This window comes from Xiphias gladius, chromosome 15 (assembly GCF_016859285.1).
Source record: "Xiphias gladius isolate SHS-SW01 ecotype Sanya breed wild chromosome 15, ASM1685928v1, whole genome shotgun sequence".
Lineage (NCBI taxonomy): Eukaryota > Metazoa > Chordata > Actinopteri > Istiophoriformes > Xiphiidae > Xiphias > Xiphias gladius.
The window spans coordinates 24,317,854-24,344,860 of NC_053414.1; the positions used below are offsets into that span (position 1 = coordinate 24,317,854).

Genomic DNA, 27,007 nt, shown 5'->3' on the forward strand with positions numbered 1-27,007 from the left:
AAGACGGGGGAAGACTCCCCTCTTCTTTCCCTGTGCACCATCCCCCTCTCATCTTTCCCCCCTTTTGTTGGGGGAAAATTTCACATTCAAATACGATATTAGCATAACACCAAAGCCCCAAGCTTCTCCCCAACAACAGCAGGCACTGTCTGCAAAAGGATGTCTATTTTTGTCTTAGGTTCTATTTTAACCCAAAAGGGACACTGGCTTTGCTTCCTCCCACATACCCCACTGTTGTATGTGCAAATCAATAATATTAATATTTGCAAAATCAACCAGTATCTTCCCTTCAAATATATATTTTCTTTTGTCATTACCTCTTTAAAACCCAGTATGTAGAACAGTACTGAAGTGGGAACCCTCTGCCACAAACTGAGCTAGCAGGTGTGTTGAAGGTGACAAAATACAAAAGTGAAATTAAAACATTGTTACACTAAATAATCAAATATTTCATGTTTCATATCGACCGTGAACGACCAAAAATGGTTCTTTTGTTGGAAATCTCTTAGGTGAAGACTTTTTTTGTGGATTTGGGAGGAGTCTTGTCCCATTTAAAAAAAAAAAAAAAAAAAAAAAAAGTACCATCAGCACCAACCACAGATACTGAGCATATGGGAATCCATTGTAGATAACCATGTTTTACAGCTGAGGCTGAGACCCTGAACAGAAGTCATCTGAATTTTCTGTAGTGGACCTCTACAACATACAATCAATACAAAATAAGGTTTATGAGGTCATAAAATTGGGAAATGAATTCAGTATCAAGCTGATAAAAACTGAGATCAATCTGGTCGGGGTTTTTCAGTTCAATGATGATCCAAACTCAGAGCTGTTATCATTTTATTTATGTTAACATCAACAACAAACATAAGATACTACAGCCTAAACAATCAGGCTTTTATATATTCTCATTTTGAGCTGCACAAATCCTCATGACTTACGCTTAAAAATAGAGACAGAGTACATTATGTTGTATATTTACTGTATATACATATTACATTTATATTGATTGCCCTTACATGACTTAACAGATTTTTAAAAATGTCAAAGGTTCAACATTAGTATGAACACATTTAACCCAAAACTGAAATATTAACAGTGATGATAAACAATCCACCAAACCCCCCCTCCTTTTTTAAATGGAGTGTAGTCAGATTACAGAGTAGGATAAAAAAAGAAAAAAAGAGAGAGCCAAACAAACTTAAAAAAAAAAAAAAGGGTGAGAAGGAGTGTGTGTGTGGGATGTGTTGTATATGTGGGAAAGGATTGTGAGTCACCAGCAGGACAAACTTTAACAATAAGTCCCTCTGCCCAGGTCCTGACCATAGGACACTGAATGCTGATGAGCTTGTTGCCATGACAACAGGACAGCTTCAGAGGCCATGAGGTTACTCGAGTGGGGTGATGTGGCAGGAGTGTGTATGTGTGTGTTTGGGGTGAAATGGGGTCAAAGCTATTGAATTGAAAGAAACTGGTGCTACGGAGTTGCAGTTTTTGTGTGAGCTTTTAATGCTGTTAAAACATGCAAGCGCTGCAACCCAAGTTATATCAGAGCTACGGCGTCGCATTCAGTCTTTACTTGACGTAGTAAATCAGAACCACTTTTTTTGTTAAAAGGACGGTACCAATGGTCTTGCATGTTTTAGCCCAATATACTTCAAATCACAGACCGTCTTTTTTTCCAAACCATGCCTCTCTGTTTTAGAAATCCTTAGTAGTTTTTGAACACCTGAAATAATTTGTTTAATTTTTTCGAGAATTTTTTAAGCAAAAATACCCAATTGTGAGTGTATACTGCTTTTCGTTGTCTCATGTGATAGTAAACTGAATATCTTTGGGTTTTGGAATGATAGTCAGACAAAAACCAGGAACTTGAAGCCTTTGGGTCTTAGGAAATTCTAAGAGAAATTTTTCACCGTTTTCTGTCTTTTTAATCCACCATTAAATAATAGGAAGATTAATCAGTAATGAAAATAATCATTAGTTGCAGCCCAATTCTTTTGTACTGTTTCGGGCAGCCAGTGGTCTCCATTTATTTCCATACAGAATGAAAAGCAATTAGCAGACCACTGAAATTTGCTTGAATGGTGTAGTCTATTGAGTCTACACAACTCAATGAGCCAAATGTTTGGCTCATTGAGGCAATTACAAGTTTCAAGATTCTGATAAATGATTTTCATACCACACAGAAACCAATTTCTGCCTGGAAGAGTAGGAAAACTACGCCCAAAAATCTGAAATTGGGTTGCAAGCATTGAATAATTTCAGCAAAACTGTTATGTGTACATGACCGGAAGTTAAGATGCTAAAAATTGCAAACACACTGGTTGGGTCTTTTAAGTGCCAACCCATAGTAAGGTAAAGGTTATATAGTCACTACAAGCAGACACTCATCTCTCCTGTCCGTCAAAAAAATATCAGCGTATCAAAACCACATAATGTGCCATTTACAAAGAGTCAGAAGATAGTGGGGGAAGGGGGTATTACATAAAAATCACACAGTCTATGGAGAGCCATATCAGGTCAACTTTAACCGGGATTATTTGCTAATGGAGTGAGACGGTGGGTGGATTAGGGCAAACACATGATTCTCTGCTCTGTCATGTGACCAGAAAACTGTTAGCCGAGTCAACAGACATCATCAACTTAGAAGAGTCAAACATAAACATACAGTAAGGCTCGTTTAAAGCATTCTGCTACATCCTGGCTGCATGCAGTCAACCTGGATCACCAGCATCTACTGTCAGGTTAGCAGGTTGTCAAACACATAGAGGAAAAATCTGTCCAGAGCACTGAACAGAGCAGAAAATACATGGCAGCAATGAGGCACATTTGTAAAATTACTGTTTTTGTACATCTAGTGTTGTCGTGGCTAACAATTTATTCCAAGGTTTCTGCCTTTGTCAGTTGTAATCTACAGTACCTATTCCAAAGTTTTAACAAATCCCCTTGACTCTACAGCCACAAAAAAGGTGTAATGTAGAGAAGAATGACAACCATAACTGTGACAGGGATGTCTCTGGGGGAACAGAAATAGAAATGAGCAATTACCCAGCCTTACTGACAGATATTCGGTTGTCTTCCTGTGGCTACTCTATTCAGCATCTGCTGTGCTGCCACTGGAGAGCTCAGTGGGACAGAATCTGATTTTTATAAACTGCGTACCCTAAAATCAGTGGAAAATAGCAGAACACTGACAAGCTGCTAATTATTTTCTAATTGACCGCACAATGGATTTAATAATGTATTGGAGTTTAAAGGAAATCCAAGTGGAGCAACATATTTCTCAAGACTCTGAATAATCTCTGGATAAATGCAATGGAATTAGTTTGACGAGAGTGAAGATGAAGAAGACAACTAAGAAGAAACAGCTGATGAAGGCGAAGAAGCAGCAATCCTTTAGCAGGGCTAAGCTCCTACCACATTCATTGCACGTTGTTAACAACCATCTCCCCAGCCCCAACGACGACTCTACGTCTGAGCTAGTCGTCTCCTTGGTGACACAAACACTAATCCCTCATTATGGGATGTGGGTTGTAGCCCCGTTTTTTTATTCCCATATCAAACCACTCCAAACGGAGCAGATTACTGTAATCTGGGAACACTGGAGCAGACAGATTAGATTAAGCTCATTACACACATATAATATGGGAAAAGGGGTTAAAAACACCTCAGTCCATTGGTTAAACACACTTCAGAGCAAGCACACACATGCACATACACATTGTTTGGTGATCACTGGACACCAAAAGACTTCGAGCTGATGTCAAATGTAAAATGTTAAGTCTTCTTACAGATCTCTTCACAAGATGTCTCAGAGAAAAGATGGAATATATGTAAAAAAACAAAACAAAAACAAACTATAAAGAGTATGGGTAAGGGCTGTAAATCTGTATTTTAGAAGCTGATTTCTGTAGTGTCCTTCTTGTTTAAGTGCAAATAACCCTGCCTCTCCCTTGTTTTAATTTGTGTCCCTTTGTAGTTACACAATGTATTCTCAAGTATAGTGGCAGGCAACTAACCACAAGTGTCACAAGTTATATGATCTGTTGACAGAATTAGCAGGTTGGTTCATGCAGTTGTCATGGACATGAGCAGCACAGAATCGTGCTTAAAGTACCAACTGTGGTATTGTATAGGATTGTGTATGAGACAGAGGGAGAGGAAATAACAGTAGTCCAGCCAAGTCTCTGCTCCCTTTTTCTCTTCTTATCCAGTGCGTTTCCTTTTCAGCGATTCCAGCTGAAGCAGAGAGAAAAGGAGTTCATACTGTACATTGTGCATATGCACGCATGAGGATGATAAAACATTCTTTGATTGGCAGTACATAGCAGCTCTTACCTCACTCTCTACCATCTTCAACCTGCCCAGTGCATCCTTGGCAGCATCCTATATAAAAAAAGTAAAAAAAAAAAAAAAAGAAAGAAGATAACTTTACAAAAGAAAACACACACACACACACACACACACACACACACACACACACACACACACACACACACACACACACACACACACACACACACACACACACACACACACACACACACACACACACACACACACACACACACGTGAGAAGCAACAGTGACATTCAAGTAACAGTCAACCCTGACCCTGCACTCACTCTGTTGCCTTGACTGGAGTATTTCTTCACAGAGTCAGCAAGTCCTTGGACGAAGCGCCGCAGCACATTTTCATATTCTACACATGGTGAAGGGATATGTGGCTTAGCTGCTTCGGAAGTTGAGATGTATACTTACATGTGTTAGTAAAGTACATTCTGTTGAATATTCTGTTTGTGTGTGTGTGTGTTACCTGTTAGCAGAGCAGGAGAGGCGCGCTCCAGCTGTGCTTTCTGCCACTGCAGTCTGTGTGTGACCTCATTGTGTTGATGGATGAGGTCAGACGGGGGATCCCGCCGATTCTTTCGGTACTCTGCAATCTGAGAGACAAGCGTAGTGACTGACGAGATTTTCATGTCTTTGGGCCATTATGAGAATTATAGAATGGGATGTTGTGCATAGGCTTAGACCACACACACACACACACACACACATAAACACACAAAAATACCTTTCTCTCCAGCCGTTCCCGGTCATAGTTGAGAAGGCTAAAGCTGTGGAGTTTGTACTGTGGAGGAGCGTTGTTGGGATGACTGCTCCTGCTGCTCACATCATGTCTGGGTTTAGACCGGGGGGACTGAGCCTGATTCAAACACACACACACACACACACACACACACACACACACACACACACACACACACACACACACACACACACACACACACACACACACACACACACACACACACACACACAGACTTAACTGAACTGACACATTCAATATATTTTTGTGCCAATGGCGTTATCTTTTGTTACGTCTGCATTTATAAGCCTTGCAAAGGGGGCTGCAGGATGACGGCATATTATTCAGGGGGCTGCAGCTAACACCCTGACTAAAGGCCGGGTTATGCTTGAAAACTGTTTCAACTGTGGCCACACTTCAAGGCAGGTTGAAAAGCCTATTATCGATAGGTCAGGTTTTAAAAAATTTTAACCAAATGTCCACACAAACAGCAGAAAATGCTAATTAATGTGTGTGTCCATCCACTCCGATTGATGGTGCTAATTCAGTCAAGTGTCATTAAAGGACAGTGTGTAGGATTTAGGGAGGGCCTCTTGGCAGAATTGGGATATAATATTCATAATTATGTTTTCATTAGTGTATAATCACCTGAAACAAAGAGACATTGGGTTTTCATTAGCTTAAAATGAGCCCTTCAAATCTACATAGTGAGCAGGTCCTCTTCCACGGAGCCTGCCATGTTCCACCGCCATGTTTCTACAGTAGCCCAGAATGGACAAAGAAAACACTGCCTCTGGAAAGGGTCTTTTGCGTTTTTATGTTACCTGAAGGCCACCATAGGTTGTCCCACAAACCTGAAAAGGGAGGGGTACTTGGTTGCAATCTGCAACGTCACTGCTAAATCCTACACACTTGTCCTTTAAATAAGTGCAAAGGAACAGAGTGCAACGAGATGATGTACTCAAAAAAGTGCCAGTCAAATCACAAAAGGTGGAAAACCATGTAGAAAACATGATGGAAATATGACATTTCTGTTTGTTTTATGTAGTAATATGAGGAAGGTTATAGTCTCCTCATCGCTCCACACAGATCTGATGTTTACGCCTGCAGCTATTCATTGTCTCTACAGTGGAAGCTTGAGTGACAAGTAAGTAACATGCTTCATGTACAGTAGCATGAAAAAGTTTGGGCACCCCTGGTCAAAATTTCTGTTACTGTGAATAGTTAAGTGAGTAGAGGATGACTTGATTTCCAAAAGGCATAAAGTTATATGTGAAACATGCTTTTCAACATTTGAAGCAAGTTTAGTGTATTGTTCTTGTTTTTCTACAATTTTAGAGTGAAAAAAAGAAGAGGAGCACCATACAAAAGTTTGGGCACCCCAAGAGATCTGAGCTCTCAAATAACTGTTACCAAGGTCTCAGACCTTAATTAGCTTGTTAGGGCTATGGCTTGTTCACAGTCCTCGTAAGGAAAGGCTAAGTGATGTAAATTTCAAAGCTTTGTAAATACTCTGACTCCTCAAACCTTTTCCCAACAATCAGTATCCATGGGCTCCTCCAAGCAGCTGCCTAGCACTCTGAAAATTAAAATAATTGATGCCCACAAAGCAGGAGAAGGCTATAAAAAGATAGCAAAGGGTTTTCAGGTAGCCGTTTCCTCAGTTCACAATGTGATTAAGAAAATTAAGTTTAAAGGAACGTTAGAGGTCAACTTGAGGCCTGGAAGACAAAGAAAACTTTCTGAGAGAATCGCTTGTAGGATCGCTTGAAAGGCAACTTCACTGCATAAGAGCTCCAGGAAGATTTAGCTCACTCTGGAGTGGTGGTGCACTGTTCTACTGTGCAGCGACACCTGCACAAATATGACCTTCAGGGAAGAGTCATTAGAAGAAAACAGAATTCAGCCGGTAAGTTTGCAAAGGAACATCTAAACAAGCCTGCTTCATTTTTGGAAACAAGTCCTGTGGACTGATGAATTTAAATAGAACTTTTTGGCCACAATGAGCAAAGGTAAGTTTGGAGAAAAATGGTCGCAGAATTTCATGAAAAGAAAACCTCTTCAACTGTTAAGCACAGGGGTGGATCTGCAGCTTGTGTTGCAGCCACTGGCACAGGGAACATTTCACTGGTAGAGGGAAGAATAGATTCAATTAAATATCAGCAAATTCTGGCAGAAAACATCACACCTCTGTAATAAATCTGAAGACGAAAAGAGGATGGTTTCTACAACAGGATAATTATCCTAAAGATACATCAAAATCCACAATGGACTACCTCAAGAGGCGCAAGCTGAGGGTTTAGCCATGGCCCTCACAGTCCCCCAACCTAAACATCATGGAAAAAACCTGTGGATAGACCTCAAGAGCAGTGCATGCAGGACACCCCGAGAATCTCCCAGAACTAGAAGCATTTTGCAGGAAGAATGGGCAGAAATCCCTCAAACAAGAACTGAAAGGCTCTTAGCTGCTACAAAAAGCATTTACAAGCTCTGATACTTGCCAAAGTTGATGTAATTAAGTACTGATCATGCAGGGTGCCCAACCTTTGTTTGGGGCCCTTCTCCTTTTTTGTTATTTTGAAACTGTAAAGAAGGAAATAAAAAAGTAATCTTGCTCAAAATATTAAAGAAATGTTTCATCTTTAACATCATGCCTTTTGGAAATCAAATCATCTTTTACTCCCTTACCTATTCAAGTCATGATTTATTTGCTTAGTCTGTTTCCATTGTGCTGTTTTTATTAATACACCAACTCAGCCAAACTTAAAAACTTTTCTGCAGTTTCAGACTTGTTCTTTTTTTTTTTTAAAGTTCTAGCAGGTACACTCCATTTTTTTTTTAAAAGTACAAGTTGAAAACATGCATAAAAATAGGTGGATAGATACACACTTTTAGAGAGGGGCAACATGCGATAATCTTTCAGTTGTGGATAAAGCTGCACACTTTGGAACCATCTCTCCTCGAAGGCATTCATGATGCTGCACTTAGTTGGACATAAAAAAGTGACAAAAGTTGTAAAATTGTAGCACTTCATTTAGAGCATTTAGAGCACCTTATGACACTTGTGTCCTGACAAATATGACTATCCAATTTTTAGGATGGCACGCTGGCTCTGTGTTTCTCACAGAAACGTTACACAACAAGGCCCTAACAACACACCTGGCTGGGGCCTTTGTGGGAAATTGGCTTGTTCTTCCTATGTCCTTTGAAGGGAATCCCACTCAGACACAAAGACGGGGATTTGCTCTGCTTTGGTTTCCTCCCACGGTCTACAGACATGCAAGTCAGGTGAACGGCAAACTCTACTCACCTGTCCCTTTTGTTTCTCTGGAGGAGAAAGGGACGAGACTGGATCGAGCACCAGCCACTTCTCTGTCACTGGCTGGAAATCAACTCCTGATAGAGGCTCTCTGATTTTCACCCTCACCTCCAACTTGCCACCCGTGGCTTTACGTCCATCCATCACCTATGACATACATACAGACTGTTAGACAGATCAGGTGTGTGCATGTGTATTCGTGTTTTCATGTTGTTTACGCTTACCTCTATGATTTCTCTAATGTCACAGTGGTTGTCTAGAGCCTCTAGCTTCAGTTGAGCTGTGCCCACTACTTTGTCTGTCTTAAACAAGCCTCTGTAAACACATGGAGGAGAAAACAACTGATGCAGGTACAGCAGTCATGAAATTTACAGCATAAAATCATGCAGATAAACAAGAAATCTTCAGTCTATATTCCCCCAAAGCAGTTGTGGTTTTTACCCTTTGTGGATGATTTCAAATTTAATGCCTTTGGATTGGACAACTCGTTTAAAGCCTCGATGGGCACGGTTGATGTTGAGTTTGAATTGCTCTTTAAACTCTGGACTGTTGGTGCTCTTTACTGTGCTGGTTTTGTCCCTCTGAGCCTCCTCCTACACACACACACACGCACACACACACACACACACACACACGCACACGCACACACAAATGAATTTGTTAAAACACAACTAAGCATAAACAGAGTGGAATATCCATAATCTCTTCACTGAGTGTGAATGATTCTTACCGCACTGGGAAAAGGAAACTCAAATTTCACACTTGCATCCAGATCGTTCGGTGAGACACCTGAAGGTAGAGAGGCAGGTGTGAGCACACATACATTTGACATAACACTGCCTGGTTATTTCAAAGACTTGCCTACCTGAGGGTGCTGGTAGGTTGATGCCTCGGATTATGTACAGTATCAGGTCATTAAGTGTCAGGTTGGAGTAGATCCTACAGAACAAACACAGGAGTCATGACCATTCAGAGCCACCATCATGAGTGACACAGAAACCAGTCAGCATCACTGAGACTCAAACAACTCTGACTGTAGAATGAGTCACTGCCAGAGTCACCTTGCTGTTAGCTTGGTATGATACTGAAGCCGAGCCAGAGTGAATCACAGTGAGTCACTCTGACTCATCTACCACTTTGGTCAGGGAAAGCAATCCTTTTGTTGTCTAAAAAAAAATTTGTTTTCAAAATTAAGCAAGTGATGCAAGTGTTTAGAAAAAAATATATAGGACAAGCTTCATGGTGTCTAACAAAAGATACATTTTTGATCTATTGATTGATTATCATTCTCCAAAAGTTGGGGTTGGGACATTGACATAACAGCAAAATGCACATCTGAAAAAAGTTTCATAAACTGCTGGTATCCTGCAAGGGACACAAACGAAGGAGTCGTCTGAATGAATAAATTCCGTCATCTGGGATGAAACAGTTGAGCAGCAAGCACTGGTCATTACACTAGAGCCTTTTTGAGGCAAATATATCGATATTTGTTATTTTAAAAAAAAATCAAATAAAAATATAGCAGCCGATATTCTTTTTAGATAAGTTCACAACAATGGCAAACATTTTTGATAGGGATCCCGTAAACTGAACTGATCCTAACATTTTACAGTTAAATAAACTAAAATAAATAAAGTAATTTTCAAATTACCTCAAACATATCTTTAGCATTTCTGCACTGAAAGATCTTGTTATTTACTGACCGATTTATGTGCAAACACCAATATATATACTGTATATGAGATAAGCTACTGCCAGTTGACACATCGGCCCCGCTGATCTATTGGTCCTGGTCTACATTACACCCAAATAAAAGGAAACAGGATTTCTGGGAGTGAACATACATAAAAGCACCTGCAAACCCAGTAACCACTTCTGCTACTTTTTAGGTTTTAGGAGATGCCCATGTTGTTAAGGTTAAAAAAATCTCTGATGGTCTGATGGTGAGAATTCGTATGAAATGCTTACACACTGGCCATTTAGAAACTACTAAAACACAATGTTTTATAGGAGGTAAAATGAGAATTTGGCTATTTATTGCACATATATTGATAAACAAGACCAGGCATCTACAGCCATTCTAGCAGCTCTGTGAGGCTATACTCAGACACAGCTGTGAACTGAGCTAAACACTATTGGACAAAGTAAAATTTTGACCTTATACTGGCTTTACCAAATGTCATGGCAATCCATCCAATATTTGTTTAGATATTTCAGTTTGGAACAAAGTGGAGGACTGACAGACTGACTCCGCCATCTTCACAGCCATGCTGCTAGTTTGGCTAAAAATTACTGCCTTCAGTTCTGTCTGTCCTTGGAAGCACATACCATTCAAAGAGAATACATTATAATATAATATTATACATTACAAATTAAAACACATTTCATGAGTTTGCCGCTGACTTGACAGAGTTGAAGGTCCTCTCCTCTGTGCGGCACCTGGGGACTGGGTGGCCTTTGGCGTGGGCATTCTTTAGTATCTCTATGTTCTTCACACACTCTTCAACCAGCCTCTCAAACCTGGTGAGAGACAGAGATGGTCCTAACACACAAATGCTCATACATTCTGTATCTCACACTGAGGTCTTATAGATGGTTTTCATTTCTGAAATACCATACATCTGATCTCTGCACAGACAACGGTCATAATACACCAAAGACCTCAGACATCTAAAATCAACACATGTATTCCTGCATTTTCAAAAATCTGGATCACACAAGAAATTTTTAGAGCATCATCTGTGAAAATAAAATGTATTGTTTCTAGGCAATGACAATATTTTCAAAGCAAGTTTGGAAATCCTCCAGGGATCCCAAAAAGTGTAATATATGATGCGTGACGGTTAAATGTATGCGCAAATATGTGAAAAAAAATAAGTGAAAAAAGTGCAAAATATGCAGTGTTACATGAGAAAAACTCTCTATGGAAAAAAAACATTAAAATCACAGTCTGTGTGTTGCCACAGAGACAGCATACTCCACAACTGTGCTGAATTACTTAGTTGAATAAATTAATTATAAAAGACGATGATAATTAAAAACTATATCAATCTGATAAGTCATTTAGTGAGTAAAAATATCAAACATTTGCTTCTGAAATATGAGAATTTGTTTGTTTTCTGTTTAAAATATCATAAAAATTTCTCTGGGTTTTTGACTGAAGTTGTCATTTCATGTGTCATTTTGTAGATTTAATGATCAAATAACTAATCCAGAAATTATGATGTTTTTTGCTAGCTTTCTCTGATCTTTTCATTACGAGAAAAAAAACATTATTGTAATTTGCTTACACATTTATCTAAATTTCTAGCAACAGAAAAGAGCAAGGATTAAATTCCATCATGGCTGCAGATAAAATAGCTAATAACATACACAAACATTCAAATGAGAAATGTCTCTTACTTCAGAGCCTCAGCTACATTGCCCATGAGTGTGAACTGCTGAGAGTAGCCCAGACATTTCTGTAGATTGAGATACCGAACAAAACAGGGTGTGAGTAAGAAAACAGTTAAAAGCCAAAGACAATAAGGTTAAGATCTACTTTGATTCTAAACTTGTCTATTCAAAGAGCTGCACAACTAGAAAAGTGACAGGCAACCTTTAAGGCCATGATCATAACTATTGTATTTGATCAACATCTGTATCAGCTGGTCATTGATGCACAGCAAGACTTAGGAGGTGTACTTCTGTGTGAAACATGCATTTACTGACTTCGTGCTGCTTTCGTAAAAGGCCCATGAGGCTGTGGTACTGTTCACTTGAGCGAGGGGAGAGAGGAGAGGTACGGGAGCGAGACAGCGAGTAGTCGTCCTCACCCACTGGGGCGCTGGGAATCTGTCAGGTAGGAGACAATAACAAATGTTGTGAGAAACAATTTGGTTTTTTTGTTTTGTTTTAAAAAGGAATATTTTTAAAAATCTAAGACATAAAACAAGAACAAGACGGCACTCAGAGAACACTAACTTCTAAGGCTAAACACATCTCCAACTTGCTTTTCTGCCAAAAGACATACAGTAACTACTCAACAACCTCAATTAAAAGCTACAGTGACTTTTTTGCCCAGTGTTGAGAACCCCAGCTCCAGCTTGCACCAAACTCTAAGAAAGCTCCTCTGGTTCCTATCTGCCTCTGTCCACTAGAAATTATGAATATCAGTTTCTTAGCTTGAGTGATATTCTACTGACCGACAAGAAGACAAACTAACAGATGCACCAGCATAATAGTCTTGGTAATTACAAACTGGGACTGAGTCAGAGAGAAACACATGGGTTTTATGAAGCAAAGCTGTTCAATAAAAGTGAGGCAAAATGAAAGAACATCATATGGGATAGGTGGCAACTATATTAAATATGTACACGCACGCACACACGCAAACACACAGGCAAAGACACAAATTCACAAAGGTGAGACCATGATGCGCAAAGTTGTTTTGATTTCACCGTGTTTCCTTCATTCTGTCTTCTATTTTCATCACATTTTTTGTTAACACACCTTATGCATTCAGTTGTTCCCATGACAACATTGTGAAAACACACAGAAAAACTTGCTCTGTATCACCTTGTATGTTATTATTCGGCACATGAAAATATATTTATAACCTTGGTGATATCAACAGGTAGGCCAGACTTGGCAGCGGTGATCATGGGGTCCAGTCCCTTGGCATGTCTGAGGTGCTGCGCTGCTCCTGTCATGTCCTACAAACAACCGAACAGCAGCAGATGGAATCAATCAATCACACCACAGCAGCACAACATTTGTTCAAGACTCCAATAAAACAACAAGCAGCTGTGGTAAAGACATCTACAAAAATACAAAGATCGCAGAGAAGCTACCTAAAGCAAAGAAAAAAAGAAAGAAGGAAGGTGATTTTAAAAACAAAAAGTCCACAGCTTACCTTCATCTGTTTGGAGCGCAGTGCAGCGCGTAAAAATGCCTGTCGCCTTAGCAACAGGAAATCCACTTGCTGCTGGGCTACAAGCACAATTAAGAGATAAAGAAGTGAAACTCTGCCTTGTGTACCACTCAAACACTTATGACGCATTCTGTATGTGTTGGCAGGCAGGAGCGCACATGCCTGACACATGCACAAACCCTCACCGAACACACCTTTAGGTCCCAGTTTTGGAGCTGAGGAGCCTCCGGGGGCCTGTGGAGCAGGAGACTTAGCTTTCTGGGCAGGTGGACGCACCGCAGGCTACAGAGAAGGAACACATGAGGTAAAGATGATCAGACAAATATAATGGCCATACAGATTTTAAAATGTTTAAATGTTTTTCCTCTGAAAAACTGCTACAGCTTGGGACGGTTGTGAGTTTGATTTAACATGTTTAACTATTTTCTAACTGCTAAGTCTTAATATATTTAACACAGAATTACGGTTTCTCTAAATTAGTACTTTAATATATTTGATTAAAGCACAAAGTTGATGCAATAACCTGCCATGATACACAATAAAACATTTCTATGTTTAGTCTAAAGGCAAGCTGATTTGGTAGGGCATTTATTTATTTATTTATTTTTTACCTTGGCAGCCTCTGTTGGACCATCCTCTTCTTCATCTTCTGCGTCTGCATCCTGATTAGCTAATTTCATAGCTGTTTCCAGGACACCCACAAAGTTCTTCTGACCCCCCTCTGAGCCCCGAAGTGGAGGACAGCCTAGAGGAGCAACACACACACACACAAACACACACAATTTAACTTTATAGTGCATCCTACTGTAGAAGCAAATCCCGAAACACGCTTGGATTCAGAAAGTTACCTGGTGGCACTGGTAGATCAGATAAGTTTACAGGTCGTCCAGCTTTATGAGCTCTGATGGCATCCTGGTATTGCTGTTAAGAAAGGAGGAGATGATTGATCATTCTGTCATTAATTTTGTCATAATCAGTGCATGCCTTAATTTATATGCTCCATGTTTGTGTTTATTCAAGATTTGCAGTCTCTACTTTGAAACATGTTGTCATCACTGTACATAAAGAAAAAATACAGCGTATTTTAAAGCACACAAGTTCCCCAGTTTTTCATTTCCACCTCACTCAAACACAAACACAAGTTGGGTAGACCATAATAAAGTGTGGCTTTCTTGCATGTAAAAATAAACAGAACAAATTAACAATACAATACTGAAAGAAAGTACAAAAGCATAACTCCCACATGAAAATCAATGTCATCAATTTTCCTCCACTCCTACCAGAGCAATATCGCTGCCCTACAACTATTTTCGTCCATTCTTTCATGGTCTTGTGTCCATGTTTTTGTTTTATCCATTTCCCCTGCCTCAGCCGAATCGAAATCATTCAGAGGCTTCCTATTTTTTGCACAGTGCTTTTCAACACTGCTCAGAGAACAACATTGACGTTATTGCAGGTTATTCTGGTAGGTGAAATGAGCCATAGTAGTAGTTACAGTCAAAGCAACACAGGGTATTTCCAGTCAAAATAGAATGAGTCACACCAGTTATTTAGGGAAATGAGTCAAACAAACCACCAAACAGCAGCACAGTGCCAGGTATATGGTGCATCATAGATATCCGCATTTCTGAGAGTATCTAATGCCTTATTGATTTAGTTTCAGCTATAAGTATGCACTATACAATATGTTTTGGAAAACATTTTTCAATAATACATTTCAGGTATATTTGAAGTGGCTGGTGTATACCTTGACAATGCGCTGGTGCATGCGAGCCTTACGATCATCTCCCTTGCTCTTTGCTCCCTCTGCTGCTGACTTATAAATGTCCATTCTCTGCTGCAGGGCTTCTCCGAGACTGCTGGGAGCAGGCAGGTCTATGCAGGGCGCGCGCACACACACACACGCACGCACACGCGCGCACACACACACGCAAAGTCACAAACTTCATTTTAATCCCTTTTTATCTTGCATGATGCTACCTAGTCAGAAGGAGGGATCAGGGCTACTGGAGTCTTACCTGCAGTGGCCACCTGGGTGGGTGCAGGAGCAGTGGGGGCAGCAGGCTTGGAGGAAGACTGAGGAGGAGGAGGTGCACAGTGTTCTGGTACTACATCACCTGCAGATGATCACACATGAGTGGAGAGGACAAACAGCATCAGAAACAAAATTAAAAAGGTTAAATTCATTCACTTGGATGAGACTTTCAAGCTTTAAAGTCCTTTGTAATTAACTCCATTTATAAAAAGGTACAAATCTGTGGAAGGCAGTCTTCCCAAGTTCAGTATTTACTCATGGGGTATGAAGAGTTAAGCAGTCCTGGGATCTGCTTTGATGAGCAGTAGTTTTAAATTTGAGAACAGAAATTATATTCTAAAGCGTGCTTTAGTAAAAGACCTTTATAAACATTTATTATGATGCAAGAAACCTTTTATCTTCCGTTTCTGTGCCAGTTTCTCCATATAAGGTTTATCACTAAGACTGACTTCTAATTAAGTTCTCCGATATTCATAAGATTAAACAACTTCACTTTCAAAACTATCAAATGTATGGATGACAGGAAGATGTAAAACACAATTATGGTTTTTTGAGAATAAAACACATTTTGCCTTATCAGCATTCAGCGCAAGTTTTAGGCCCTGCAGAGATTTCTGAAGATCATTAAATGCAGAGTGTAAGCCAGAAATGGCTTGGATGTGGAGCCATGTCAACACAATGTGCTGAAGTAATAATATTGTTTATATATATTGTAAATAATAACGGACCAATCACTGTGAGATCACTACAGGTTGCCTCTATGAGACAAATATGCATGAAACCAGTTTGTGCATCATCATCCGAAGTAAAACAGCACAATTTGCTTAGTAAAATGCAGTGTTCAGCAGCAGTATTAGTATTAGTAAATGTATTAGCTGCCCTGACAAAGTACAAGGGCAGCCAGAGAATGACCTCTAACACTTAATGAGGTGGGTGTAGGTCTTCAATTGGCCATGTATGGGACAAGGTGTGTGCCATGCTCATTGTAAATGGAACATTATTATTTTAGTAAAAATATACGTATTTGAGACACACATTCAACTGATAACCCAAGAAATAGATTTGACTGTGCTAGAGCAGCTTGATTAGTTTTTAAGAACTTTTAAGGGCTCTCTGAAATGATGTGAAATAGTTTGTAAAAATCAGTTTATAATCAATTTTATTTTATCAGTCAGTGGCTACAACTTTTGGCAGCCGAATTCTCCATGAGGGAAAAACTTTTCTGTAAAGAAAATAAGACTAATATGGGTGAGCAATCGAGACAACTGACAAAAACGTGAGGTTAAGCATTCCTTTTACGAGACTACACTGACCAGGAGGGGGAGGTAGCGAGCTCAGGTCTACTGGTTCATCTCTGTCCAGTGCCTCCACCAGCATGTCCAGCTTCTGCATAAATGGAGGTCAACATTGTTATGATCCATTTTCTCTAAGAGGCCTTATACACAAACTATATACTTACAGAAAAAGATTTTTTCAAGTGATAAAACTTAAATTGGTTGTGTTACCTTGGCAGTGAGGTAGTGCCGTTTGGCCTGGTCAATGTCTCCGTTCTGTTTGGCATTTATGGCAGCCATCTTATACTCCCTCTGTCTGGACAACACTGCCTGTTTCAGCCCTGAATGAAGTGAAGGCATGAAGAATTATGTGGTGGATTGTTGGAGTTTTTGATATTGATGGTTGTCAAATGTCATTAAAATTAATCAATAAGTTATTCCATGGAATATAAAATACATATGCCTATTACCAAAGCCAAAAAATGCAATAAAATTACTATCTGATCATCAGGTGAAAGTATTCAATTTAATGAAGAAAAGCAAGCAACTTTTGAATGGATACAACAGTAAACATGCAGTATATATTTTACTGGAGATTTTAATATTTACCTAATAATTATTAAGTTTGAAATCAGAATTGTTCTATGGAATGAGTCATCACTGAAGTATTCAGTTCAAAAGGGTAGTCAATCAACTAATCCATGAATCAACTAATCATTTTAGTTTTTGTCCAACAGGAATAAATAAAATGACTAATAATCATTAAATCCCCTTAAGTGAGAGTGTTAATCTGATGACATGTATGACTTTTTCAGTCTAGAGGAATTTATGGTGTTTATTAGAGTGGAGATATCACCACATCTTTACTCTCATACAGTACATCCAGTACACAGTGCAGAGAAGTTGAACAAACATCCACAGAGTACTCTGTATGTCATCAAGTGTGTGTTTACCTGAGTGCTGTGCATCAGGCTGACTGGGGGTAAGGGGAGAGATTGCAGGTGTTTCTGGGGTGATGGCAGCAGCAGGCTTCTGGGGCGGGGTCAAATGGAGTGGCTTCAGATTAGGGGCTGTCGGCGGAGCTTCCCTCAGAGGCTTCTGATTGGTAAGAGGAGAGGGCATCAGCGCTGGCTCTGGCAGTTCTCGTTCCTTTACCGATTCAGACCCTGTGGTGATGCTGGGGTTTCCACCAAGAGCAACGGGAGGTGGCATCTCCTCCTCACTGACTGGCTTTCCTTTCTTGACAGATGTTAACATGGACTGTAATGTCTAGGGTTGAAGAAGAAAGGAATCATGAACATGTGTGTTCAACATTACAAAGAACAAATAGGCAAATTTTAACAATATTAAGTCTTGTATTCATATAAAAAAGGCACATTTAGAATTTCAAAACATTTGAATGGACATTAAGTAGGGGACGCAACTTGTACATAGGCTGTAAATGATTTCCCGCTTTCCTTTATCAATTTACCTTTAACCCGCGGTCATATCGTCGCACTTTGCTGGTCTCCCCTGCAGCCTTGGCATTAGAAATGGCAGTCTTATACATTTCAATACGCTCCAGTAGGCGGGACTCCAGCCCAGTTGCACAACTGGGAGCAGCAGTAGGAGCAGAGTGGGATGTTATGCTCACTTTGGGAGGAGCCGGCGTGACGGCAGGGGGGGTGGGAGCAGGGGTTTGATCTTCATCATCCTCCAAAACTTCATTCAGTTCTGCCTATGTACAGAGACGCAGAAACGTATACAGTTATGAGGAAAATCCTGACATTTAAAACAATTCAACAGCTAAGCTTAGCAATATTATATTACAGTGAAAAAAAAAGATTAGGGTTGCAACTGACAGTATTTTTTATTATCGATTAATCTATTAATTATTCTCTTGATTAACATTTTTTTCTGTGAACAAAAAAATAGGGTTACCACAATTTCTCAGAACCCAAAATATTATCTTGAAGTTGCTTTTTTTTCTGACTGAAATATCTCCAGAACATGGAAATATTCAGTTTACTATCATACAATACATGATAAAGAAAAGCAGCAAATCCTCACACAGGAGAGGCTGGGACCAGCAAATGGCATCTGGCACTTTTGCTTGACAAATGACTGACAAAACCGTTGCTAGGTAATTTTCTGTCTACTTATCAATTAATCAAGTAACCGCCTCAGCTCTAAAAAAGGATAAGAAGGGTGTGAGTGTGTTACCAGCAGATCTTCGTCATCCAAATCGTCATCCCCTATTTCTTCATCATCAAGGTCTTTCATGCAAAGAGCTGTCATTCGCTCTATTTCAGCCATGTGAACAGGAGCTGAACGTAGACAAATACATCACAAGAGGCACTAAATCATAAATACTACATTAAATTTTGAGCACTAGCATGTGGACGAGACAGACAGAGAAAAACTGTGGTTTACACTAGAAAAGAAATGTGTGACTCTTGTCTTTCTCACCTCTCCCTTCACTTTTGTTCCCTTGGGATCTCCCTCCTCCTCCCCCCACAAGATTCAGCAGCTCTGCCTCAAGCTCTTCATCATTCCCCTCATCATCCATCCCTCCATCAGGGGTCAGGTCAAGGAGCAGCCCCATCTGACGCACAGACATGAGAACAGAGAGAGAGAGAGAGAGAGCGAGAGAGAGGGAGAGAGAGAGCGAGAGAGAAGCTGAATCATATCTGTTGTTGGCATATAAACAGGACACATCATTCAAACATCTCATTAGAAGACAGGGCGGGTGTTACCTGTTTGGCTCGTGCTGCCCCTTGACCCCGGGGGAGGGGGTTCCGACTGCGACTCATGGAGACTTTCTACCTAAAAGTTAACCAGGGAATAAATCAATTGCCAGTGGGGAAAAAAATCAGGAGAGAAGAGATAAGCATGTAGTTAACCGACATTATCCACAGTTAGAGTCAGCGCTTTTTGTGCCATTTTGTGTTATAATTTACACAGTTTCAACTGTTTTGTATCGAGTTAGCTTCACTGCTCATGTTAGCTAAAAGCTAAAACAACATACATTAGAGTTGTCATAGCTAATGAATGTGCAGGAAGGCTATTTTATTTACCTCGTCACCTTCCCGTACCGTGCTGTCGGTGTTACAGTTAATCGAGTCGGCTATTCTAGTCGAATACTGCCCAGAAACAATGAGAGAAAATGCAGATAAATGTGTGGAGCCAGGTGAATTTTAATATTGCGTTCGAACTGTCAAAACAAGAACGGTAAGCTGTGGAATTTACTTCCTATATTGCGTCGCCAATGGCAACGCACATCGCGCTTTACGGCTAGACGACACACGCCCGTTATGACGTAAACCTGAACGTAACGTTACGTCTCTGGAGTCCAAGGCTCAGGTGGACCCTGGTTGAGTTACCGTGGGAAAACTACAAGCCAAAAACTTTGTCACTTTCGACCAGTTAAGTTAATAAGTTAATAATTTGAACCTCAGCAAGTGCACTAAAGTACATAGCTCATGTCTTTAACTTTCTTCATTGAGTAAGTTATAACGTCGTTGATGTTAGCTAGCTAATAAATACATTTAGTGTTTCTAGAAAATAAATTTCATAAAGAATTGATAGTTGGCTTTAAGCTAACCATCAACCATAGTAATGGAAAACAATATTTTGGGTAGCTGTATGTTACATTTTTCACATAGCCTTTTATTAAATTCACTTATTTTTCTTTAGGAAGAGGAGATGGCCAAAGGGAATGGGAAGATCAACAGCAGTGGTAAAGGATTTGCTTTTGTGACAAATGACAAATTCAGTGTGATATACAGTGTGTTGCTTCGCTTTATCAATTACATGCACAGTTTGAGTGTTAATTAACTATAGTGGTTCCCCATCAGAGTCCTTGATCAATTGAGTTGTTCCTTCTGTTTTAAGAGGGCTTAGCTCCACCTCAGCCCCGCTCACTCAGGTCAAAGAAGAGGGAACGTCCAAGTGATGAAATTTTCCAGACTGATGGTGTTCGGGCTGCTCTCTTTCAACAGGTGATTTAAGTGGCTGAAACCGAACCCACATTTTCATTGCATCAAGGCAAATTGTTGACCAGTCATTCTCTTTTTTTTTACATGTCAGGGCACGGAAGAAAATAATACAACAGCGGTTGCCACACCACTACAGTGTCCCCGGTCGCCTCTGCAGGAATGTGCTATGATTACAAATCAACAGGATCAGGCAGCCGGACAGACAATCCCCACCAAACAAGATGACACCAAAGAAGAAAAACATGCAGAAGAAACACATGTGCACTTAAAAAATGTGACGGTTAAATCTTTTGAAAGGCAAGAAGAGACTACTGTCAGCAGTCCCAATAATGATTCTGTGCTGGAGGGCTTTAGAGTACATACTGATAATGATACCAACAAGAGTGGAATAGAGGAAATAGCTCCACAGGAAGGTATCAGATCCCCATCCCAAACACGCAATGATCAACTCCAGGTCTTCTTGCCAACCTCTGAAGAGGGTGATGGCTCCTGTGCAACTGCTTTGGAGAAGCAACTGGTTGCAAAGGAAAACTCTCAGTGTAATTTGAAGAGAAACCATGAAACCAGCCAAGAAGAACCATGCAACATGTGCATGGCTGATGTCAAGTTAATCAAAATGGAGACAGCAGCGGGGCTACCAGCCAAAAAAAAGCGAAGGATGGGCATGTGTGGTCTGACAGAGAAGGAGCGGAGTCATTTTTTACAGACACAAAAGCGTGAAAATGGGCGGAACGGAGCGGAGAGAGTTGAGAAACAGATTTATGATAGTAACACAGCTGACCTTATGGTTCAGGAAGAGATGATATCTTCACTCCTCTTCCCATCGTCACCTTTACCCATCCCCATAGACCATATCACAGAGCAGAGCGTGGCAGAGATAAGACTTCAGTCCAGTCACAGTGGAGGGGATGACAGGTCAGGATCATGTTGTGAGAAATCCGAACTACATGTTAAATATCTTACTTTTTTAGGCTCTCAGTTTAATTTTTGCATTATCATGACAACAAACAGTGGTGTAAAGAGCTGTTTCATGTAAAACTCAAGTATTGTTAGATTAGTTATATTTTACTTATAGTAGAGTTACAGGTTTAAAAATCTACCTGAGTAAAACTAGATGTATTGCTAATTTAAAATTTACACAGAATAAAGGTTACTGAGTAATTACTATTATTATTATTACTATACTATAAAGACATGAATAGTCATTTTGGTAAGTTTTAATTTGAAAAATTAGAAATTACAAAATAAAATGCATATTTTCTTCCTTGCAAACTTGTCTTTCATAGGCTCTTGGCAAGTCAACATCTGTACCCTATAATGGATGTATTTCAACTGTAGTCATGTACACTGCTTCAGTAAAAACCTAAGTCAAGTTAAGTTTAAGTGAAATTACTGACTTTAAAAAAACACTCCTAAACACAAACATAAAAAAGAAAAAAATACTCTATTACAGTAACAGGGTAAATGCAATTTGTTGCTTCCTACTTTGACTATAACATTGTTTGTTAACACACAGGGCAGAAACTGAAGTCCACATCGCTGTCACAACCTCAGATGAAACCAGTACTGTGTGCGATCCAGGCTGCTCAGAGGGAAAAAACTGTGAGGCTGAAGGAGGCACAGAGCCTGGTCCAGAACAAACTGGTGAGCCAAAGGCAGATCCACCCGCAGAGGACGAAGTGGAGGAGCATTTGGGGAATCGAGAGCAACGGGAACTCGAGGGAAGTACAACTGAGATTATGACCGAAACACCCGAGAAACAAAGGAAAGATGGAGAAGACAGGTTGGCAGATTTAGTCTGTAGTCCTGCCATCAGTTTTGACACTAATCCAACTCAAAATGAGGAAACTGAGAAAAACAAGGTTCAGAGCGAGACTGCCTCTCTGCAGGTGAATAGAGTGACCAAAACAAGAGCTGAGTGGAAGGAAGAGATGATGGTTGATTGTAATGATGGAGTTGAAGTAGAGGGAACTTCATCCACAGGACTTAACTGTGGCTCTGTGGAGCTCTGTGAAGCTGCAGTGACATCCACTGGCTCAGAAAAGAAAAAGAGTGTAAGTGGCTGCAGCAGACCTAAAAACCAGGATTGATGGGGGAGGGGACAAATTTAAACAATACTAGTTCAGTGAAGCTTGTGATGTCAGGTTTTTGTTTTTTGACAATGATGACCAGTAGTAGTCGTTTATCAAGAGAAACTATTAATTATTTGCTGGTTCAAGCCTCTCAAATGTGAAGATTTGGTGCTGTTCTCTGTTTTATGTCATTGTAAGCTGAATATCTATGGCTTTCGAACCGTTCGTTGGCTAAAATAAGCAATCTAACGCTGTTATCTTGGGCTCTCTGTATTTGCAATGGGCGTTTTCACTATATTCTTACATAGACTTAACAATTAATTAAAAAAAAAAAAGACTACTTACTTACAGTATTTGTAATTATGGTTAATAATGTTAATAAAGATCTGATAATCAGTCCAATGAGTTTAATAAGTATTTCAGGCAAAAATACCAAAAATACTGCAACTAATAAAAGTATAGAGAAGCCAAATAGTTGCTCTCTGAAAGGTCGTTGCTGACACGCTGAAATCCTTAACAAGAAAAACAAACAAACATGGACATATACTGAAGGTTATTTCACTGTGTGCCGTTCAACTGTACAGAAATGGTTGAATTATTTTTGTTGCCCTCAGTGTCATCCCGATGATGAACCTGGTCCTTCTACTGTGAATGCTGAGCACACTCAGACCAGGGATGCCACAGAACCGTTTGGATCCGGATGCTTAGATTACGTGTCGGACTCGCAGCTGAACACTATTGTTCTGATGTAAGGAAGCAGGGAAGAGGGTTTAATCCCATGGGAATTTCCAATTAACATACAGTGAATTCACATAAACATGTTTCATTTTGTTTCATTCCTTCTTGTTTTCTATCTTCAAGAGGACATCAGTATTTTAACAAAGAAGTTTTCCTGTGGCATATAAGCTCAAACAATTACTAACTAAAACTACCGAAAATGTAGGATATGTTACAAATTTATCCTTTTTTTAATCCCTCCAACTTTTTTACTTTTTTCCCCATCCAGCGAGGAGGCATTAAAGAGGGAGGAAGGGCCTGGTTCCTCAGACTGTCACGAAGATGCCACAGACCTGATCTGTGGGCTTATCAGAGAACTCTCCTCTCTAAAGTTAGAAACTTACTGTTTTCCTTTTTTCCTAACCTCCCTCTTCACCTAGCTCCTGCTTGTCTCTCCTCCCAAAGTTGAACTTCTGACTTCAAATACCATTGGTCAGTTTCATCCCCTTCACATCCACCTCTGTGCTCTAATTGGCTTGAGTTCTGTCAGCTATAGACTGCTTGGCACCTTTCACGAAGGCCACCAGGGGGACACTGCACCTCGTCTGGTCGAGCTCTGCAGGTCTAAGCTTTGGGGGGAGCAATACAAATATGAAAAATGGCTGTCTAATTTGTTGCCACAATGTTTTTGGAGGTTGGGAGTAACAGGACTTTAGCACAAGGAGAAATTTACTAATTAGCTTCAGTAAAACTGCTCTACCTCTAAAAAGTGCAGAATATGTAGTGAAATATGGTGTACTTTATAGGGATAACCCATTCTTCTATTATTGAGAAAGGCATTTTGGGGTTTTCTCTCACACTCCCCTCCTTAGCTATTAGTGTCCCTCTCTGTCATTTACTTATCGTTTACTTAACATCTTCAACCTCCCTGTGCGTCTCCTAGTTGTTGACAAAACCAAGTCTGGTAGGAAAAAAAACACCCCACCCCCACCAAACTGATAATCGGCATTTGTCATCTCGTTGCTTTCTTCTAGTCACAAGGTCATGGCCACACATAGGGAGCTGGAGAACCTGCGACGTGGCAGTAAAACTTCAAGGAGCTCCATACGTTGAGGATTTTGATGAGCTACCTGCCATCCTGAGCTTACTGTTGCCCCAACAGTTCATGGGTAATGAAGGTACCTGTGCCCCAGTATAAACTTTTAATATTTCATTATAAATCTATTCTCGCTTTTCACTGGCAGCTGGAATGTTCAGTTTTATGGCTTCAATGTTCTGGTTTTCCCTAAATAAAGCTTTACCATTGTTTATTAAGTCAGTAATCTGACTATTATTATGTAAATATTATCTGATTTTAGTAATTTGTTGACAGGTTAATTTGCCCTTCACAGCTGATTTAAATTCTGTCTTTTTTTTTTTTTTTTTTTATTTTTTTTTTTAAAAAGGAGACTGATGACGAAGAATACAAACACAGATTTAGTCAGTTTAGACAAATATAACTTCTGGCACACAATAATATTCACAGAAAATTTCACAAAGATTTCTTTTCACAAAGTGAGAAGAGCTGAAATTGCATTTTTAGAGGAGCCACATGTACAATATTCAAAATAAAATAGCATGCCTCAAGAACAGGTATTTACTGGCACACCTCAGAACAAGAACAAGTCACTCATATTTTTAAAAATTTAAAATTCTGACATGGTCACATGATGTTTACATCCTGTAGTTAAGTTATTACTCATGACTGTAAGTCTAAAGTTTTGATATAGTGTTGCAATCCTTCAATGCATGGACAGGAAATATGAAATTGGACATCAATCGGCCACTTTTTAAAAATATGTAAAACAAACCTTTGAAACATTTTTTTTCTCCTCCCAAACATAATATCTGGCAGTCGTTCTTGCAAGTATCTCACAAAATCCACCATGTCCAAACAGACGCTGTTAAAGAAGGCTAGGCTGACAAAAAGACCAGCTGGAAAACGACTCCAATCAGCTTTACAGAAGGCTGCAAACGTAAACGCGCCAAAGCATGCAAATGAAAACCAAACCAAAACATACAAAAAGCAAAAACACACTAGTGCTAACAAACACAAATCACACATAAAAAGGATTCCGCCGTCTGTGCAGCGTCTCACTGCTACCTGCCACCTGTTGGTTCAGCGTCTGGACTTGGCGTACACGGAGCTGTACGCCAAGTCCACCTTTGGACAGAAGCGCTTGGTGTGGGCTTTGGCCCCCGTGGCTCCGCAGAGAGGACACACGTATTGCCGCAGATAGGGACACAAAACCTCTCCTGCCTGGTTCTTCAGCCAGTGGGATCCGTACACCAACTCAGACTCCCCGTTGTGCTTGCAGAAACTGCAGAACATGCGCTCAGATGATGGAGGCAACGCTGGCGGCTCAGGTGACTTGTAACGAGTCGTCTTAGTCGCCTTCTTGTGGTCGTTCGGCCCCCGGGAGCCCGTCGCTTTTGGCACTAGTTTAAAATCCAGCGCATCGGGTGTGTCGGCACGAACGGGGTCTGGTGCGTGCCACAAACCATCCGCCTGGTGCTGATGAGCAAAGGAGCCTGGCGGTGTGGATTCGCCGGGGATTGCTGGCGCGCGGTGGTCACTTTGGCCAACTGCGTTAATGCGCACAGATACCACAGTCTTGCACAGATCAGCAGACTCCGAGCGCGGTGCTTTGGAGGATGGCAGTGAGGCCTCGGTGGCGGTGTTACGTGCCAGGATCTCTCTGATTATGTCCGACAGTCCCATGTAGTCTCTCCATGGCTGGAAACTTTTGCTGTCCGACTCCATGAAGCGCGGCATGTGATGAAAGAGCCCCCACACCATACCGTTCATTCTAGGTGCTTCTCGGTTTCTTCGTCTAGTGTGCCCGGCTGCCTCTCGGTGAGAAGATCGAGTTACTGACTTTGTTAAAACGACTTAAGGGGCAGCAGAAAACACGGCTCCGGGCGCGCGTAAGAAAGTTTTGATTGGTAATTGAGTACAAGTGGTGATCAAGGGCACACTCCCCAAGGTGTCCGCAGCCAATCACACGAGCTCATGCACCAGGCGTGCAGGTCGGTTAACGTCTCAGTTTCCTCCAATCAGCCAAGTTGAGCGATGCTGGAATCCACGCTGCCCAATACACGCTTCCACATACCCACCATACCCTTGTACAACAAGACGCTACCGAGTTTTTTTTTTTTGTTTGATTTTTTTTTTTGAGTTTTTCTTTACAACATTTAAGTTTCACATAAATGTTCAGATTAGGGATATAAAAGGTGTTCAACTGGCAAGAATAGATGTAGTATTGTAGTTTAGAATGTGGACGAGATGCCTCGGTGTCCAGCAGAGCAGACTATACAAAAATACACTTAGGGAATTACGCACAATGTCTGCATAGAGCTGACACCACCATTTAGTTACCTGCTGCTCTTTGCAGTCCACAGTTCAAAGAGTATAGTAACGTGATACTTTTCTATAATAATGACTATATAATAAACATTACAACCTTACATGGACAAGGCAAAGAAAGTATAGTACTTAAAGTGATTTCCTTTTTGCATTATGCTGTATTTTGTTATTTAGAAACTATTTTAGGGAAAGGATAAAATGTCC

At 40.3% G+C, this 27,007-nt stretch overlaps 3 protein-coding genes across 4 annotated transcripts; 1 reads left to right on the top strand and 2 right to left on the bottom strand.

Moving 5' to 3' along the window:
• Positions 1-839: 839 nt before the first annotated feature.
• On the bottom strand, positions 840-19,881 carry cc2d1a (coiled-coil and C2 domain containing 1A). Its single transcript, XM_040147383.1, has 28 exons — positions 19,688-19,881; positions 19,367-19,436; positions 19,080-19,215; positions 18,834-18,937; positions 18,103-18,348; positions 17,585-17,900; positions 16,863-16,972; positions 16,671-16,743; positions 15,341-15,439; positions 15,070-15,197; positions 14,171-14,243; positions 13,934-14,067; positions 13,517-13,604; positions 13,305-13,381; positions 13,009-13,104; positions 12,122-12,244; positions 11,813-11,871; positions 10,814-10,930; positions 9,276-9,349; positions 9,141-9,199; positions 8,852-9,003; positions 8,635-8,725; positions 8,402-8,557; positions 5,077-5,208; positions 4,819-4,945; positions 4,628-4,704; positions 4,342-4,389; positions 840-4,242 (listed from the first exon to the last, which is right to left on the bottom strand). Exons 2-28 carry the CDS (start codon positions 19,421-19,423, stop codon positions 4,210-4,212), a joined length of 2,985 nt encoding a protein of 994 aa, XP_040003317.1. The 5' UTR covers positions 19,424-19,436; positions 19,688-19,881; the 3' UTR covers positions 840-4,209.
• On the top strand, positions 19,696-24,623 carry LOC120800911. Of its 2 annotated transcripts, none has more exons than XM_040147384.1 (8): positions 19,696-20,115; positions 20,307-20,349; positions 20,505-20,611; positions 20,700-21,523; positions 22,125-22,662; positions 23,295-23,428; positions 23,687-23,788; positions 24,432-24,623. In XM_040147384.1, exons 2-8 carry the CDS (start codon positions 20,316-20,318, stop codon positions 24,508-24,510), a joined length of 1,818 nt encoding a protein of 605 aa, XP_040003318.1. In that variant the 5' UTR covers positions 19,696-20,115; positions 20,307-20,315; the 3' UTR covers positions 24,511-24,623. The 2 variants fall into 2 exon arrangements, with proteins under 2 accessions (XP_040003318.1, XP_040003319.1); XM_040147385.1 differs by having other exon boundaries at positions 19,696-20,035.
• A 227-nt stretch (positions 24,624-24,850) lies between these two features.
• Positions 24,851-26,459, bottom strand: nanos3 (nanos homolog 3). Its single transcript, XM_040147389.1, has one exon. The coding sequence runs from the start codon at positions 26,243-26,245 to the stop codon at positions 25,556-25,558; it is 690 nt and encodes a 229-aa protein (XP_040003323.1). The 5' UTR covers positions 26,246-26,459; the 3' UTR covers positions 24,851-25,555.
• Between the last annotated feature and the right edge of the window lie 548 nt (positions 26,460-27,007).